This window comes from Hetaerina americana, unplaced genomic scaffold, assembly GCF_022747635.1.
Source record: "Hetaerina americana unplaced genomic scaffold, ioHetAmer1.1.p SCAF_4, whole genome shotgun sequence".
Taxonomy (NCBI): Eukaryota; Metazoa; Arthropoda; class Insecta; order Odonata; family Calopterygidae; genus Hetaerina; species Hetaerina americana.
In genome coordinates, this window is record NW_027286985.1 from 38138525 (window position 1) to 38156471 (window position 17947).

At 44.8% G+C, this 17947-nt stretch overlaps 1 protein-coding gene across 1 annotated transcript in view; it reads left to right on the forward strand.

The window, feature by feature from the left end:
- The first annotated feature begins 715 nt into the window (after positions 1-715).
- shep (alan shepard) overlaps positions 716-17947 on the forward strand; it is a 543944-nt gene continuing 526712 nt past the window's right edge. The window contains exon 1 of the mRNA XM_071590328.1: positions 716-3947. Coding sequence (XP_071446429.1) covers positions 3894-3947 — 54 coding nt within the window. The 5' untranslated portion in view covers positions 716-3893. The remainder of the gene's footprint in view (positions 3948-17947) is intronic.

Genomic DNA, 17947 nt, shown 5'->3' on the forward strand with positions numbered 1-17947 from the left:
TTTAAAACCAGCTCAAAAAATAGGCAGGACGCGAGAGGAAGGAAAGGACATTGATTCTTTAATGAAAGGGATGTCTAAAAGAGAGGAGAGAGGGGAATGAGGAGGGAGGTGGTGCTAGAATGTAAAAGGAGGGGGGGAGGGGAGGTTTAAGGAGAAAAGGCTATAGCTTCTTGCAAGGTCGCCTTCACCATAGCACTCACTCACCACCCCTCCGCTCGTCCTCATCTACTTCCCATTCCTCCTCTCTTCCTTTAAGCCTACCATTCCCCTCCACTCGCAGAAAGCCTTCTCCCATCCCATTCTCCCCTATGGAAGCCATTCTCCTTTCCCCTCAATTTCTTCCCTCCATGCTAACCCTCCCCTCCTTTCCCCTGCCCCAAGGCGTTGTAGAGCCGCCACTGGCCTCATCATCCTCCCCTCTTGCCACCTTCAATTCCCCTCCCCCCTCTCTCACTCGCAGTCGTCTCTTTCCCTCCCCTTATCCTCCTTTCCCCCCCGCTTCCCACGACTCCTGTTACGTTACAGCATTGGGACTACCCGTCCCCCCCCGCCCATTCCCTATCCCCCTCGGGGTCCCCATTCCACTCTCCGCCACCCCTCTTACCATCCCTCTCTCCCCGTCCCTCGTCCTGCGCCAACTCCACCAGGGGGCGAACTGGCGGACCTGCCTGCCGATCCCAGCGCCGCCGACACGGCACTCTGAGAACGAAGAGCGTCAGAGCAAAATGGTGGCGGTGGGAAGTCTGGGGAGAGGCGGCGTCTTAGCACACTTTGCCTGACTTTGGGAAAAAAGTTGTCAAGTCCACAACGCAACGTTCTCCAAGGCGTACACGCACATATTGTATTCGTTCGGAAAGTATATATGTATGTACGTACGCATCTTGGGACGCTCCCCTCCCTATCAAGCCCGCCGCGTGTGTTTTTACTTAAACCTTAAAAAAGTAGTTTTGGGAGAGACGCTTCGGTGTTTGTAGTATTCGTGCGTGAGTCGACGTAGGGTGTAGTACGTGTTTTTTTATCGACGAAGAAGACCTTCCAGAGTTTCCACTTGGCTGAATTTTTCTTATTGCTGTCTCATCATCCACTTCGGCTTTGACCACATCCAGTACTTCTACTTTAAAAGAATCCTCGTTAAAGGAGTTCGTCTATTGCACTCTTCCATACTACGACTTCTCCCTTTACTCGTCTGTGCTCGTTGGGTGCCTCAGCAGTTTTATCAGCCGACGCCGGGACTCCTTTGCATCTCTTCTTGTGCCTATTTCTCCCTTCGTGCGAGTGCTTGTGAGTGAGTGTGCGTGGGTTTTATTCATGCCGAAGAAGATTCTTTGTAGTTAGTACCACCGAAGATAATAGTAGGATAGGTTTAGGGGTAGTGAACCGGGGATAGAGACATCCCCAATTATTTTTTCACTATCATCGTTTGGCTTGTCACAAGAGTTGTCACAGTTGGGCCACGGACATCCCTAAAGAGTTGACAACTTCTTCGACAGAAGACTGTTTTTTTAGCGTGTTGTTCTTCTCTACGCCGGCTTTCTCTTGCCGCTAATATTTCCGACTGAAAACCCCATCGAGTGACTTCCCCGGTGAACTTTTGCCATTTATCTCAAGATTACTCTCTCTATCTTTCTCTTAAATTATTGTTCTAATTTTGTCGGAGGCTTAGACTGAAGCAGTGTTTTATTCTTCTCTCTCTCTCTCTCTCTCTCCCCCCAATCGTGGAAAGGAGTACGAAAAACCCTACCGACTTATGATCGGCTAAAGAGGACGGTGACCACCGGCATTCTAGTACGACTTCGAAATTGTGTTCAAGTGAGGGAAAATAAAACGAGATTTCTTTTCGGGAGAGGTTTTTCTATGAAAGTTTTGGACAATCTCGTGAAAGACAGTACAACTTGGCCACTCAGTTGTTCGGAGTGAAAGAGGCCGTGAGAGGAAGAAGGGTGTGTCCAAGGGATTCGTCGTGGCATCGAGTGCCATCATCGTCTCAGAAGCGTCTTGACCGAACTCCTCCAAGGAGCTCTCCTCACTCCCCTCTCAAGGAAAGGAGTAATTTACAGTGGACGCAGAAATGAAACATTTTATTTTCAGTCCCTGCTGAAGACGTGCTAAAAGGATATTGCGTCTGAAACTTTAGGAAGTGACTTGATAAATTTGGCTTACTTTGCCAGCGGCTTTTCAGTCTCAGCCGAGTGTTGCATCGTACGCCGGCGTATTAATTTATTTTTTTATACTCGATTTAAGGTGAAAATCTGCAACTACCTCCGTCCCCGGCTATATTGTTTGTTCGTTTTTTTAGAATTGAGCCTAAAAGAAAAACATAAAATCAGTGCGAAGTGACTTGAGGGTTAAACCAGCATATCCTTCCTAAAAAGAAAGATTTTTGTGAAAGGTTCTTCGCGTCGCGAGTTTTCGGCATATTTTTTCGGAGATACGCCGACCACGTTTTGGAGGAGATACCGTTTAAGCAAATCACCGGGGTATTAGATAAGCTGATTATCATAGTAGTTTATGCTGTTGCTTTAATACAGGCGAGTGCGTGTTTCATTTTGTGCGAGGGAAGTCATCGTCATCGGGCTTCTCCATTCAAAATAACTCATCGCTCCCACCTTCAATTGTAATACTCTAAAAAAGTAAGGAGAGAGATCTCCGGCAAAAGAGGGCGAGTCTGTTCTTTCTCTCGTGGCACTGTGGGGTGTGTGTGTGTGTGCATGTGTGTGTGTGCTGCGCCGGAGAGTAAGCCTCTGTGTGCGTGAGTCCACGCAACCGAAATCAAGAGTGGTGACGTGGGGGATAGGGAGCGACGGATGAGTTTTACGGTGGGCGTGCGTTCACGAAAGTTTTTTCCGTGAGTCTGCCTATTTTGTTTCGCAAGAGTTTGAAGAAATCCTTGCTCGTACCGGCTGGTCAGTATCCCAGAAAATTCATCCAAACCTCTCATATTCACCGAAAAAAAAGTTTCCCCGTCTACTAGTAGAGGAGGGTAAACATACCAAATAACATTTTACTCATTAGAGTTTTCTTCTTCCACGCATCCTTCCCTCCTCAACGAATCTAATAATTGTCTGGAAGGAATAAGGACCGAGAAAGATTTTGGTGAGTGCAGGTTGCTTCACCATCGCGGTATTCGGGCTGATCGGATTGCCATGGTGAGGTGGTATCCTCCGAACTTAACTGATTTTGAAGACACCATTGCAGCCGACAAAGTCGAAGAGCGAGTACACGCGATCGGATCGGCAACGAGGCAATTAGCCAGTATCTACGGACGACTTGGAGTGCGCGAAGTCACCTTCTTATCCCCTCGCCGCCTTAGATCGTGTGTTCTATTATCCACGGGTGCTTAAATTAACCTTCCGGTCACGCCCCCCTTTTCTCCTTGACCTAAGAAGTGACAAAGGATATTCCATTTTCCTTTGGAATAAGAAAGTTAAAATACTGTCTTCATGTAACTTTCAAGAGCCCTAATTGAATTTGGCTCCCAACTCTGTCGGGAATCGGTTTATTATTCAACGCCAAAGAAACAGAAAACTGCAGTTTGTGAGAAATAAAATAGGTGAGCGATCTCTTGGAGGTTGTCTTTCCTCACGAATTACGTGTCAATCTTAGAGAAGAAGCGATAGTAAAAGGAGAAGAGGTTAAGGAATTTCGAGGGAGTGGTTGCTTTGGATTATTACCGGAAGAAGAGGGAAAATATTTGTACGGAGAGAAGAACGTTTCGTGTGGGAGGAGTGAGAGTGAAATTCTACGAGCTGAAGAAGATAGAAGAAAAATAAGAGAAGAAAAACCACCGGCGCTTGCATCTGGAAAGGAGTTTTAAAACAGAGGAAAGGGGAAGGAGACACACCCCTTTTGCCCGGTGTTGTAACCTTGGGAGTGGAGGAGGAAGAAAAAGGAAGATGGCAGTGCGAATGGAAAACTCGACTGGTCGCAAGCTAAACTACAAAATGATGGTATGTGAAGTAATTTTCTTTCGATCTAGTCTTTCCTATCCATTTTCTCATTTACCGCGTTATTTGCTTGGCGTGTCGGAGTGTGTTTGGATCGCGACATTATTTGTTTCACCTCGTCTTCACTTCGCGAAAAGAAATCGATCGCCCGCCTATGTGAATACGGCAGATTTCTGTTCAGAAAGGTTTTATTCGAATTTGCTCTGGTCGAATCGAATGAGATTGTTGTCCATTTTCGCGGCTTCTCACATTTAAAGGTCCGCACCCTATCTCCCTCGTTCGCTGCTGCGATTGCGTATTCGGTGTGCTCATGTCAGGGACGCGTTTTCACTTTTTATGGAGTTAATCCCCTCCTGCGAGGGAGTCCTGGGCGGCGGATTCAGAAAAATGTCGCGGTTCCACGTCACCTGCGCCGTGCGCGGGTACCTTTAAAAGTCTGAAAGCCTGCTCGCGAATGCGTGACGTGTCACGGAACGGTGTTGAATCTTAAAATGTAGCTATTCTGTCGCGGAAATCCTGCGTCGCGCGACGTGCCGTCCGTTACGTAGCTTCATTTTCGATCTTGGACTTAACAAAAAAGGTCACCACGGGTTTTTGAGAAATAAAAAAAGACGCGTCTTTGGTTCACTTTTGCTTGGCGTCTTACAGCTATGACTGCCTATGGGCGAAGCGGGGAGATGGCGGATTCTTGGTATCGACGTTCAGTTGTTCTCTCTCGTTCCTCTCCTCACTCTCCCCGTAACCGGACTATAGCCTCTCCTTCCACCCCGATCCCTCCTCCCCTTCCCTCCCCAAATCCTATCATCTACTCCCTCCATTTCCCCGACCATTCTCATTCCAAGCCTCTCCCCTCCCCAGATACTTCCTTTCCTTCCTCCCCCCCTCTACTACGTTCTTACGACTGCCGTAAGGCCGGCCGGCCGGCAGGAGCGCTAACCCTTGCGCGTTGTAGCACAAGTGTGCGTGTGAGAGCTGTGAGTATGCTTGGCAGGGGGGCCCTGACATTGTCTGCTACTTCCCCACCGAACTCTTCCGTAAGGGCCCCACGGGACCGCCTCCCCGTAGCATAGGGGTGTTAGTTAGGTTTACCTGCCTTACACGCATTCTTCCCAATCCTTCCTCCCTCCTCTCCAATGCCTCCCATTCCACGGGCCCCACCCACCTCTCGCTAAGTGAGAGAGGTCCCCACTATCTCCCACCATCCGCTACTACGGCCGGAATCGCTCCCCATCACACTCTTCTATCACTTCTTCGACCGCTGCATGCTTTCCTTAAAGAAACCTCGGTGTGTCGGGGGGGGGAGGAGGAGTTTGTTGGTGGGGGGATCGAATGAGGGAGGGAAGGGGGGTGCGTGGGGAATGAGCAGAGTGGGTTCCGGTGAGAAGGTAGCGTAGTAACCGCTTTTGGAGCCGGCTTTTACACCCTGAGGACTGGATTGCGGTATTTTAAGGGTTATTCAACCCCTGGTTTGCCCCCCTCCCTGTGGGTGAAAATTCTTCATTTAATATTTTTATTGAAAGGTGTCTCGTAGTATGGATATATTTTTTAAAATTGCCATTTAAAGTGTCTAAATGTGATTTCGAGAGTGGCTTACTTGGATTTTGAATCTCATTTCTTTTGGGTGTTTTTTCCCCTGATCTTGGGAATTTCTTTCAATGGGTTGCCAGTTGTATACCGAGCGGGCTCCCTTCGACTGGGGCTTCAAGGGCAAGAAATTACGTGATTATGGTTTTGTGATTGGAATTAAGTCGGTCGGATTCTCGTTCAAGTGGTCTCTTTCCACCGAATCCATTTTCTGCCACACTGGAGTTCGTTTTGATTTCTCCCGAGGCGTGTGTCCCTAGCGCGTCAGCCCACTCCCCGTTCCTTCCTCGTCCCTCTCCTCTGACGAGGTCTCGGCTTTATTTCTGCGACTGGCCTTTGAAACTGGGGAAGGAGCGTTTTCATTGATGGTGGAGACAGTCGGATTCCCCGTTCGGAAGTAATTTGGATTATCGTTTGAAGCCTTTTGTTGGTCAAGTTTACTCGTATTGTTTCTTGAGCGGGAGAAGTTTTGTTAACTTAATACTTTTATGGATTTAAAATAATGTTTCTAAGGACCGGTGATGTTTCCCCGGCCGAGTGCTGATGTTTTCCCAGTTTTATTCGGTGTCAGTTAATGTAAGACTTTTTTTGCAATGCACTGCGCATTCTTTTCCCAGGGAATGATATGTTTTACGTGTTATCGACGCTGCGAACTTTAAATTTGAAGCATTATTTTAAAAATTGGATTTTGTTTCTTAGTTTTTTCTTACAGGTCTTAAGTTCCGCGATGAGCGTTGAAAGCACACTATTCAATAGTCTGCCTGGGCATGAATTTTTTATGCATGATTTTGGATTTGAATTTATTTTGATAACATACTTATTGTTCTGTTAGTCTAATGAAGTTGTCTATTGAAAATAATTGCCTATTAAAATTGAGATGGCTTAATTGTTACACTTTTAAAATTTGTTTATTTATAAACCAATGGGTTTTTTGATGATTTTTAATGCGTGCCAGCTTTTTCAAGACCCGCCCCGACTACAGGTTGATATGCTGGTGACTTCATCCCATATGATGTGAAGAGGATGCTTACGAGGATCCCGGTTGGCACTCACTTTATCATTGTTGACTTAAGGATAGGATAAAATTTGACTGATAGCCTTCTGTGCGCTTATCTGTGGATAAAAACCTTGGTGTCTGCCTTGATTGGTAAACCTGTGTGTGGATACGTGTTGAAAAGATATCCTTTTCAGCCTCCGAGTACTTTGCTTTCCTATTAAAATGCCTTGTTAACTCAATTTTTCTTAAGTTTTCTTCAGACTTGGTGGTTTGGAGCATGCCATAGAAACGGTGGTATTTGCAGTGCGGTAGTATTCCACCAAATCACACCAGTGGAAAATTATTGAGCTAGCAGCATGTGCAAAGTTAAGGAGCCTATGGGCGGAATAGGGAGATAAATTGTGATATATTTCAGATTTTTTGTGAGGCATTAGGATATATATGTATAAGATGTGATGTATGAGGATAAGTTATGGCCAAATGCTGGATCTGGCATCGAGGAATGCAGTAGGTCAACGGGAGAGAGCTGTCGAACCGGAAGAGCAAAATCGCGAAACCCAAAGCATCATTATTCTACTAATGGGTTCAGTTCATTCTGTTTTACCCTACGACCGAGAGTTGATGGTTTGTGTCGGTTGGAATGCTGAATGACCGTGCTCGTGAGCGAAGTTCACGTCAAACAAGCTTTCATCGTTATAAATTTGGTCACGCTACTTATGTGAAAGAAGAAAACTTATCAATATTTAATTTTTTGGCGACTAACGTGAAATTTTAACTCGTTAAAAATAAAACGCAATAGCTTTTTTCCATAAGTAAGAATGATACGTACCCTATTTCCATTGTCGTACCTTTTTGTGTGTGGATTGACGGGACTTGGGGAATGGATAAAAGCTCGGTGCAAGCACGAAGGACACAACACACAACTTGCGCTTTTTATTTATTATTTATTGTAGTCCCCTGCAAGCCCCCACGAGGGTGTGTAGCAGGGGGTGAATACAAACCAGATTAATTTGACCCAAAAATGACCCCTACCGCGGTCGGACGATGTTATTCGTATCCCTTACTGTTCGCGGAAAAAGTGATATCATAGAAGAGAACAATGTTTCAGTGGACGCGGTTTTTCTAGATTTTAAGAAAGCCGTCGACAAAGTACCTCATAGTAAACAACTCACAAAGCTAGAAGCATATGGCATAGGCAAAAACATCCTGGGTTGAATTAAAGACTTTTGAATGGTTTGCTATAGATAGATTAAATTAATGCCTAGATTGGAAGGATGTCTCTTTAGCAGTGATGTTGAAAATGTAGTGTTATCTCCATCGTCCTACGGTAGGCGAGATCAAGATAAAGTCTAGAACTGATAGATTGAAGATGTAATTTTTTCCACGAACGATATGGGATCAGAGTAACATTGTCCGACCGCGGTCGGCCGACACATATTTGTGTCAAAATTAATGTGGTGTGTAATAACCCCCTGCCACAGGCCCCAGCGTTGGCATGCAGAATACCAAAATAACTAAAATTTGTCAAAAATATAACTGAGATAACCAAATATACAGAAGCTGCTCGTCGCGAACTGGGGCGGTAGTCTGCCGTTGGTCGTCAGGGCGGCGGGGAAGGGTAGGACTGACCGAGCGCCGTGGCGGCGTCTGCGAGTTGACGCCTACGCTTTTTCGGCGGCGGGGGAGGGGGTGTCTGACTGCTCTCTCTCTTCAAGTTCAGTCGCGACTCGTGGGCACTTCGCAAGGGACTGGGACGCGATTCCCGAGTGTTATGAGTGGGAGTGGAGAAACATATTTACACCGTTCGGGTTTGCGTGATTGGTGAGAGGAAACGGCACCTCTGACGTGGGGCTTTCCTTGTTTCGGTGGAATGCATCGCTTTGCTGGTAGGTGCACGTTTGTGTTCCCGGATGGGTCAGTTGTGATTGTATTCGCTTCTTGTTTCTATAGGGCCTCAATACTTTTCATCCCAGAGTGCTGATGTCAAGGAAGTGAAGTATGGTTTCAAGTTTGATATATTAGTGTCTTGCAAGCCCTCGTTAGGGGGTGCCGATGAAAAAATGATTTGTGTGTTTTGACTAGGAACCGGGGTTTGTCAAGTAGAAAGTGTTTCCAAGGAGCAAAATCCGGAGAAGGTTCGCAAGTTCCCAAAAGTATGATGGAGATGATCAACAGATATTGCGATCGGTGCATCTCTAGCTCTTCATTTAAGGTTTGGCTTTATCTTTGTTTCATATCATCTTGCCGAAAGTGTCAGAACTCGCTGAAGAGCATAAACTGCTGGAAAAACGCGTAGATGTGGGTATACATTTGCCCGGTGAATTTTTTTTACGGTAATCGGAAACATTTCCCTGGGTACTTTGATATAATTTTACGCAGTATTTCACAGTTTATAATCGTGATAATATATTTCATGAAATTCTAATCGTTAATTTTCTCGATGTATATTGTGTTAAATGATTTTTCGCCCTGTTGCAGTTGATTAATATGTATGTACTATAATAATCGGGAAGATGATGCAATAATACACTACAGCGATCATTGTCGGATATCATTTGTCTTGGGTCTCGAATGGTCACTTAAACGCCAGGCGTGAAATTAGTGCTACTTTGGAGTGACGTAATGGCGGACGTGAACTTTTACCAAAAGTTTTGGTTTTGGATACTCCAGTTTCATTCGTGAATTGAGATTGTGGAAGACATGGTGTGAGAAACGGAGGGAATGAAGTCACTAGGTCCAGATGGGGAGAAATGCATCGGAGACGGCCGTCCTTTGCCGGTTACCTTAACGCCCGCTGCGGCCTCGATGGCATGTGAAAATCAATTTGTTTCCCAATAAATCGCTCTTAATACTAGCTGCAAGTGTCACGATGTTTCAAGAACTCGGGTCGCATGAATCGATGTTTCATGACAAGTTGTCGGCAACCCAGTGGCGAGCTGCTCCCAGTAACTCGCCATCTACTCCCATCGGCGGCGTAAGCATGAAATTTAATGACCAGGATTAAACTTCAAGGTTCCCCGGTGTGTCTACATGTCGCTAAGGCGCACTGACGTTTTCTCCACCCCAATTCTTCCTTGTTCATTAATCATGAGTGTATTCTTGTTTTGAAGGTGGCTCCTAAGTCGTGTTTGCTTTCGTAGCCGGGGCCACTTGAGACGTCTTGTTTATTCATGCGCGGTGTTCTCCACTGCGTATTCTCACTTCGTGCCGTTGGCAGAATTAACACCCGGAAATTTGGTCTGCATTGGTCGATGCATCAGCCCTGACGTCTAAAAGACACATGTATATCTAGACCACCAGTAGAAAATGCAACGATCACTACCGATTGCAATAAATCTGAGGATAGGGTGGATATATTTGCGCTCAGTCTTGCGTAGAAAGGAGCACGAGACGCTGGTTTGATTTTTGACAAATACGCCGACTTGAGCTTCCTGCTCGCCACTATTATATGTGTTGTCTCTACCTTCGACTTCCTAAAGCGGTTCGGGCATGTTGAGAGGTCGCATGGACGCAGCGGTCACTCGCGGTTTTGCGTGCCTCTCTGCTACGGTTCCAATCCCAGAACCTTCAGTTTTTCAGTGGGAAAGGTACCCCTACGCACGTGAATTCGCCGAAACCACTTTCCTCTTGTCATCTCACTCGGAACGCATTCTCGCTGGAACTTTCCTTCCCCACTTTTTCCACATTTCGGCCGTTCTTGTTTCTCTCCTTTGCTCGTGTGACGGCTACTCTTCGGCCACACGGAAACTGAATCGAACTCGTCGTCCGTCTACTTTCCTTGGGAGGGTAGAGAAAAAAATGTAGGTTCGCATATCTCGGGGACACCCCGTGGTCGTGACATGTAGGAATCCCGTCGAGTGGGTTTCTGGATTTTAAGCTCTGGCTGCTCCTCCGTGTGGTCCTATGGAGTACACCCGCTTGATTTAGGAGGGGTGCTCTACTGGGGCGACGTAGCAAGCGACCAAGTCGCTGTGTTTATTTCCTTCGCACTAGATTTCTTATCGACGAATGACACTCTTGTAAATGAATTTCATGGGATTCTGTTCCCGACTTATAAGTCAATTGAGATCGTTTTACCATGTCGTCAGTTTAGAAGTTACCTTATGTCATTAACTCGTTAATTCGATTTCACTTTCCCCAATAGGAAAAAGCTCTGTATTTTGTATTGACGATCAATTCTCATGTTAGTGGCATTCCACAAGTCTCTACGTATTTATTCAAACGTGCGGTCGGTTTCAGGTGAGGTTTTTCTGGTAAATTATTTTCCCAGCATTTATCTTCAAGTAAGAAATTCACCACCGATAGAGGATAATGTTATTTCGTAGTGGTATTTTGTCGACAGCGAAGTGATCCTTTTACGTGGATATTGATGAAGCCTAGGAAACGGGACATAGAAACATTTTCTTGTCTATGCCCGCGTAATGTTGTAAATTGAAATGTGCTGTATGTGTATATGAAACATATTAGGCTATTGTAGAGAATTATATTATTTTTTTGTTTTTTCTCCCCAACCTAAATAAGTACGATAGTAATTTATTGCCTTAATCTTAGCACCAACAGAATGATCATTCGCTTCAGGAAGGTGATGATCAATCATTTTATTTTTATTTATATATACCCTGCAATACGCCGCCAGGGTGTGTGGCAGGTGGTGAATACACACTAGAATACTTTTACCCGAACATGATCCTACGGCGGTCGAACGATGTTATTATGATCCCCTATCGTTCGTGGAAAAAATGGCAGTAGAAAACATCAAAACCCCTTGAGCTCTAATTGGTTTCTTTACTAGTGTTGTATAGGTTTTTTATCAGATATTATTGGAATGAAATACCACCCAATTACCAAGGAGCGAATTTCCTTTAGTTCGAAAAAGTATTTTCTCTGCTAATATTTGAAATTCAAAGCAGTACACCGTTACCCGTCATTGGCAGACGTCCGTTAGTTCATTGATGGATGTATTATCGGCTTGCCGTGCTGGTGATTCTGTTCGAATCCTCCCCCATCTGAGGCAAAGTTCGTGGGTTTGCACCCTTACGGCATATCAATCCTTTGGAGAAGAATACTGCGCAGCTGTATTCTTGCATCCCTTGGATTCTTCGTTTGATAAGCATAATCTGCCTTCAATCACGAGGAACTTCCCACGGTCCTAGCGGTTGGAGAGGGTGGCGTGGAAGGGAAGAGTCTTCTTGTGGAGGAGAGGGTCTCCGGTCGCGTAAGCCCATCAGCCCGTCAAACTAATTGAGCGACGAACGGAACGAGGAAACGTGACGGCCATTTTCGCCACGAATCAATGCCGCCGTGTCTCCGTTTATTAGACCCTACGTGCGTGCTGTTGTGTGTACTCCCTTTGGGACTCTTGAATGGAATTTGGAGTCTCGATTCGTTTGGGAACCGACGAAATGACAGTGCTTATCTCCCTCGTGTGATTTCCGAATGCGGAGATGGTGAGGGAGGCGTGATGCATTAACGGACGTTGCGTGCGCACGTGAAATTCCTTACCCCGCGCGATGGTTTTGAAAGGAGTAATGGCGACCAATTTTCGAGTCTTCTTTTCTCTTACCCCTTCCTCCCTCCCCTTCCTGGATGGGTTGTGTATAGATAATAAAGGTGACAGCTACCTGCTTTGCAATTGTTTTTACGAAACTCCGGCGGAAGTGGAAGAGACCAAGAATACACAGGGAAGCAGTTGGAGCTTCTCCTCGCGACTTTTTAATCAACTTTCGTGTCGCATAATTGCGTGAGTCGCATCCATTCTACTGGATAATTTATCGTGCATGGCTAAGCGTTGTCGCGCTGTCGCCTGTTATCGACCGCCTTTCCCCTGGTCGCCCAATGTACGCTTTAGCCGTCTTACCCAAGTTCCTCTTTGTGTCGGCACCTTTCATTTTCACACGGCTGGCGTTCGTTACATATCTTCCGTAGCTATTTAATGTGCAGTGATCTCCGACTTAAAATGACAGTTGTGTACACGATTTGGCGATGTTGCGTTTTTGCCCGGTTTGGCACTGTTTACTCATACCCAAGTTTACGGCAGTCTTTGCCCTATACTTTGTTATTACTTTGAAGAAGAAATTCGTTTGGTATGTTATGTATTTATCATTCGACTATTTTTCAACTTATTTGTTATTCCTTGAAATTTTTTGGCAGTGATCTTTCAGGCGTGAGTAAATTTCAAGATTTTGGTTTATAGTAGATAATTGTATGGGTGGGGAGTATATTTGTTTTGGCACGTTGGCAAAAACTCTTGACTCTGTTTTTGCATCCGAAATGACAATAAATGTTGATAATGCTTTGCCTTATTCCTTGTTGTAGTTAATCGTGGTTACTTTTAGAAGAAATAAATGCTAAATTGACTTTTAATTACATTTGTGTCATGTTTTGACGCTTCAGGTCCCATAGCGAAAAACTAGACGTTCGTCAATTACGTGAGAGACAGGACGTGTTATATCACGTCGGTTTTGTGAACTTTCGTTGAATTTATGACGCCGTTGATATTGGACTGTTATTTCATCTGAAATTAGTCTGCCCCGGGGACGTCACTCCATCGGATGCAGTTCTTCGCGGTCTCCCCTCGCCAGCGATTGCTTCCCCTTTAATCTGAGAATATATTTATGTGTGGGCGCCTTTTCCTGTATATTTGCGACGGGAAAAGGCGCAATTCATTACATACGTACGTGCATGCACACCTATCTCCTTTAATAAAAGTATTGGCGGAATATTCCGTGACGCTCGGGGGGCAACAAAAATCGACTCCGCCGATCTAAAAACGTGTTTTCGCTTCTTTTTTCAGGTTCAACGTCCTCCCTTCCCCCTTTCCTCCCTTTGGTTGGCCTCAGGTCATTTTGGGGATTGCGTACTTGTGATGTTTAGATTTTTCCGCTTTTGAGGGGACTCGAAGTTTTGTCAATTTTGATTAGATTGATTAGTCGAGAATGATCAAATTCCCAAGTTTTTTTTCCTTTTTGCCGCCAGCAAGTTTTTCCATAGTTCTATTGAGATTTAGCATCTCATTAAGAATGAATTGTCTATTAATTTGTTGTTCTAATTATGAGCTTCATATGCTTCAGTTTTGTTTTTTCTCCTTTTGGTTTTCATCAGCTCTCTTGGCTGCAGTTTTGAGATATCGATATTAGGCGCATTTCCTAATTTAACTAGTAGTCATAGATGAAGTTAGCTTAAATATGGTGAAAGTTACTTCAAGTGTTCCCCAGGGAAGTATTATCTGACCTCTTTTATTCATACTTAACGTTAACGACATTGACTTCGTGGTATAAGATACGTTTGTTTGCCGACGATGCGGTGGTTACCGTGTTATCCGTAATCTCCAGAACGCAGCAGCTTTATCAGATAACCTTAATGCTATACAACGCTGGTGCGACTCTTGGCAATTAGAATTAAACTTAATAAAAGTGCGTAGTGATGATTTTTTGGAAAAGAGCAATTACCTCCCGAATGCCTACTGTACCAGCAACACCGAAATGGAATGTGTAGTTTCGATTAAATATATAGGCGGTACCCTCATACACGACTTCTCTAGGATGAAACACCTACGGGTAATATGTGGAAAAGCTAACAAAAAATTAGAATTTATGAGAAGGGTACTTGGTAAATGCAATGAAAAGGTCATAGAGAAATGTTATCTTTTGCTGGTTAGACCTCATTTAGAATATGCTGCTAGTAAATGGGATCCTCACGAAGTTGGATTGATTGCCGCATTGAATCGCATGCAGCGTAGTGAGCTAGATTTGTAAAACGTTGTAATGATAAACTTAGGAGCGTATCCAAAATATTAGAGGAGCTAGGCTGGGAATTACTCCCCGAGCGAAGGTTAAATTACATATTAAATCTCATGCATAAATTGGAAGGATGCCTCTTTAGCAGTTATGCTGACAATGTTTTATTAACCTCATCGTACTACGATAGGAAAGATCATGTCAAATTAGAGAGATTAAGTGTAAAACAAATAGATTTAAGATGTCATTTTTTCCACGAACGATAGGGGATCACAGTCAACGTCCGACCACGGTAGGGTCATATTCGGGTCAAAATTAGTTTGTTGTGTATCCCCTGCCACACACTTTAGCGGTGACTTGAAGGGTACTAAAATATATATTTAATGGAACACTCGGGACACTTTGATGTATGCTCTCTGTCCTATTGTCTTTGGCGTTTGAGATCCCCTTCTTAAGGCATGAATTATTGTAAAAGACAAATTTTCTTTTTTCTTTTGTTAAATTCTAGTTTACTTTTCGATAATTTATTCCGAGATCGAGAATCGTCGTCATTTGGCATGGGGATCTTTATGTATATTCAGGGTTGTAAATTTTGCTTTCGGCTATTATAGTAATACCGGTAAAGTTCATTTAGTAGTTTTTCATAGATTTTGGATAACTTTTAGGATAGATTTTGTTAACTCTTATCGTTTGACTAATTACGTTAATTTCCTTCTTTATATTTGAATATGACATAGGAACAGAGGCTAATCGGCGGATCATTGCATGGAATGCCGAAAGCATTTGGGCGAAGCAATGCCTTGAAATAGAATTATGTATTTTGTCCGGTCCGAACCTGATCTCACACGCTAGGGACGGGGTTCCCACGGACGAGATGGGTGGAGTGGTGTGAATTGGGGTGTTCGGAGTGTTCCACTAAAGATACTGGGCAAACGGGACGGAAATTTAAAGAAAGAATAAATGAGCACAAACCATATGTAAAGAATAGGAACGTAACATCCCTCTTTGCAAAGCACCCTATCGAATGTGACCACAAAAGTGACGTTGAGACTGAAATTCTCCATTTCGCAAATAAGGGTCATGGACTCGATGCATTTGAGGTATTGAAAATTTTAAAATTAGTCCGTTGTAAGGATGAATTTGCAAACGAAATTTTGTATCCCTCCCACTCCCCCCTCCCAGATCTACCAATCTTTCACGTCCAGTGATTCTCACAGAAGAAGTCGAACGAAGCATTCCTCGCAGTGCAATACCGACCGCTGTGGAGTGCAACGCCCTGACGTGGCGGTATTCACGATGGCTCGCGGCTATTGCCGGAACAATCTTGGAAGGGAGGGGGCGTAGGGAGAGGAGCGCTTTTGCAGTCAAGTCGTCTTCTGAGAATGGGGAGAGGAGAAGATCCACCGGAGTAGGCGACGAGGGGCCCCCTTAGCTAAGTTGGGGAGGAAGGGAGACCAGTTTGGCGTGGGAATTAGCGTGTGTGTGTGCTCGTGCGTGCGAGCGTCAAAGGGTTCTGAAGACAGAATGGTAGGAATGTCGGCGGAAGAAAGTTTTATTTTGAGGAATGGAAGAAAAGTGAGGGGGGGGCGGTTAGTCAAACGGTGTGGTCAGTTATGAGCCGGCACTAGTTTCGTCACTCCCTTGTCCTCCCTCAGGGAGGGGCAGTTCCTTCTCTTGCCCGTCGGCCGCCTGATCCGTCCGTCCGACCCTCTGCGGGTTCAGCCACTCGCCTTCAGCTCGCGCCACATTGGCCTGGCACTGTTTCCGCATGCTCCTCGGCCGGTCTTTTCAACCCTCCTTCTCTCACTCATGTTCGTCTTGTTCTGTTGGTCATTTTTGCCTTTCACATCCATTTCAACCCAAGTGTTCTTTTTTATGTTTCTTACTCCGAAATTTGGGTGGGTTTTTTTTTTAATGGGGGGAGGCGTTTCCGTCCGCTTTTATTACATAATTGCGCGCACTGAATTCCTGCGTTGGACATGGCAAGCAACGCCAAGTGTGCGTCGTACGTCAATGATCGCGCCCTCTCGGGAGTATTGGGTCACACACGTGTTGGCCCGCCTTCTTTGGCGCGAACTGCTTTAATGGAATTTTTTTATCATCCTATGAGGTGATTATTTTTTGTATGCTGAGCTCGTGAGAATTTTTGAGCTTGATTTTGTTCGAGAGTCGATGGCAGCTAATTCGTAAAGTCTGTTTCTTAGCACATATTGACTACTTTTTTCGCTGTTTATGCCTCCTGTATTTACGTAGGGCACAAAAAATGTTGACATGTGACTGGTGTTGTATTGGATTTTTCTCGCATCGCAAGCATGGCTTATGCAGACAGTTTGCAATATACGTTCATGTCAAAGCCTCACTGCTCTTTGGTTCTCACTTCGAACGTAAATTTAGGTCGCGCGTGATTTTTAGTATCGATGCATAGGTTTAGGTGTCTTTTCGTAGTTTACATTGTGTATTGGATTTAAACCTTTTTTTATAATCTTTCTCTACCAACTAAATGGAGGGCCTTAAAATTTCTACCATCGAGATCTAGTTTTTGAAATGTTAGTGTCTTTTCGATCAAATTTGCTCCGTTTGAACTCCTTTGACTCGTTTTCTGCCTGTCTTGATTCCACGCAAAGGGCCTCCTGGTATTTTACAGTTAAGGTTTGGATATTGCTCGTTCAAAGGATCATCGGTGAGAGCCTTGTGGAGAAAAAACTGGAATATTCTTTCCCCTCATCCACGTTCTATATGTAGTATTTAACTCACTGAGCGGGTTCGCTGTTATTTTTTATGTAGGTTTAAAAGTAAGGATTGTAGATCCTGAAAGTTGTCTTTACGTCGGATAAAATTTTGCCGAGTATTACTTAAGTTCCAAGTGTATCATGTTCCCTTAAAATACATTGATGATTGCTTAGGGCAAGGGTTTTTTTAGTGAGAATTTTCTATCTCCTTGTTTGAATGTGCATGGGTGTTGATACACCGTCTATTTAAGCCGGTATTTTTGTTTCAGCGTGAATCACGTTGGTGAGGAGTCCATTGTGTGACCTATTTTTTCATATTTTAAACTCTCTTTAGGTTTGATGGCACTGGAATTATAACGCCGGAATTTTTCTCTAATTGAAAGTGATGAATTAGTGGCATTCACATAAGATCGTTCCTTGTAATTCAAAAGTAATTGTGTGAGTAGATTGGCACTAAATATATAGTGTTTATCCTCTGGTACTGGGGACGGAAACTGAAACTCCGTCCGCCGCAGCTTCGTGGGTGGGCATTGTTGTCGATCTCTTTGTGGTTTTCCACTGCGTCGCATCCAGCCGGTCACCAGGCACATTTGTATCCCCTTAGAACCCTGAGCGTCCTCGTGGAAATCGTTGTGTTCGAGGAAAATGTGTGTAAAAATTTCGAGATGTAAAAGTAAAAACTCCGTAATGTCATACACGAAAGTTCCGTTAGCGTGTGTCTTCGTCCTGGGTGTTCCTTTAATCCCGCCATTTTCCACTATTCTCGGCACTGTTTGGCGCATTGGCGTCCTTTCCCACACGGGAGTGAGTGGGGGTTGGTGGGTGAGCGGAGGAGGGAGCGCGCGGGGGGGGGGACGTGGAGAAATAAGAGGGGGAAGAGACGGGGGTAATGGCCGCGATTCCCCGCTGCTTGCGAGTTCCGCGGGGCCGGGGAGGGGTGTGATTCGTGATGAGTGT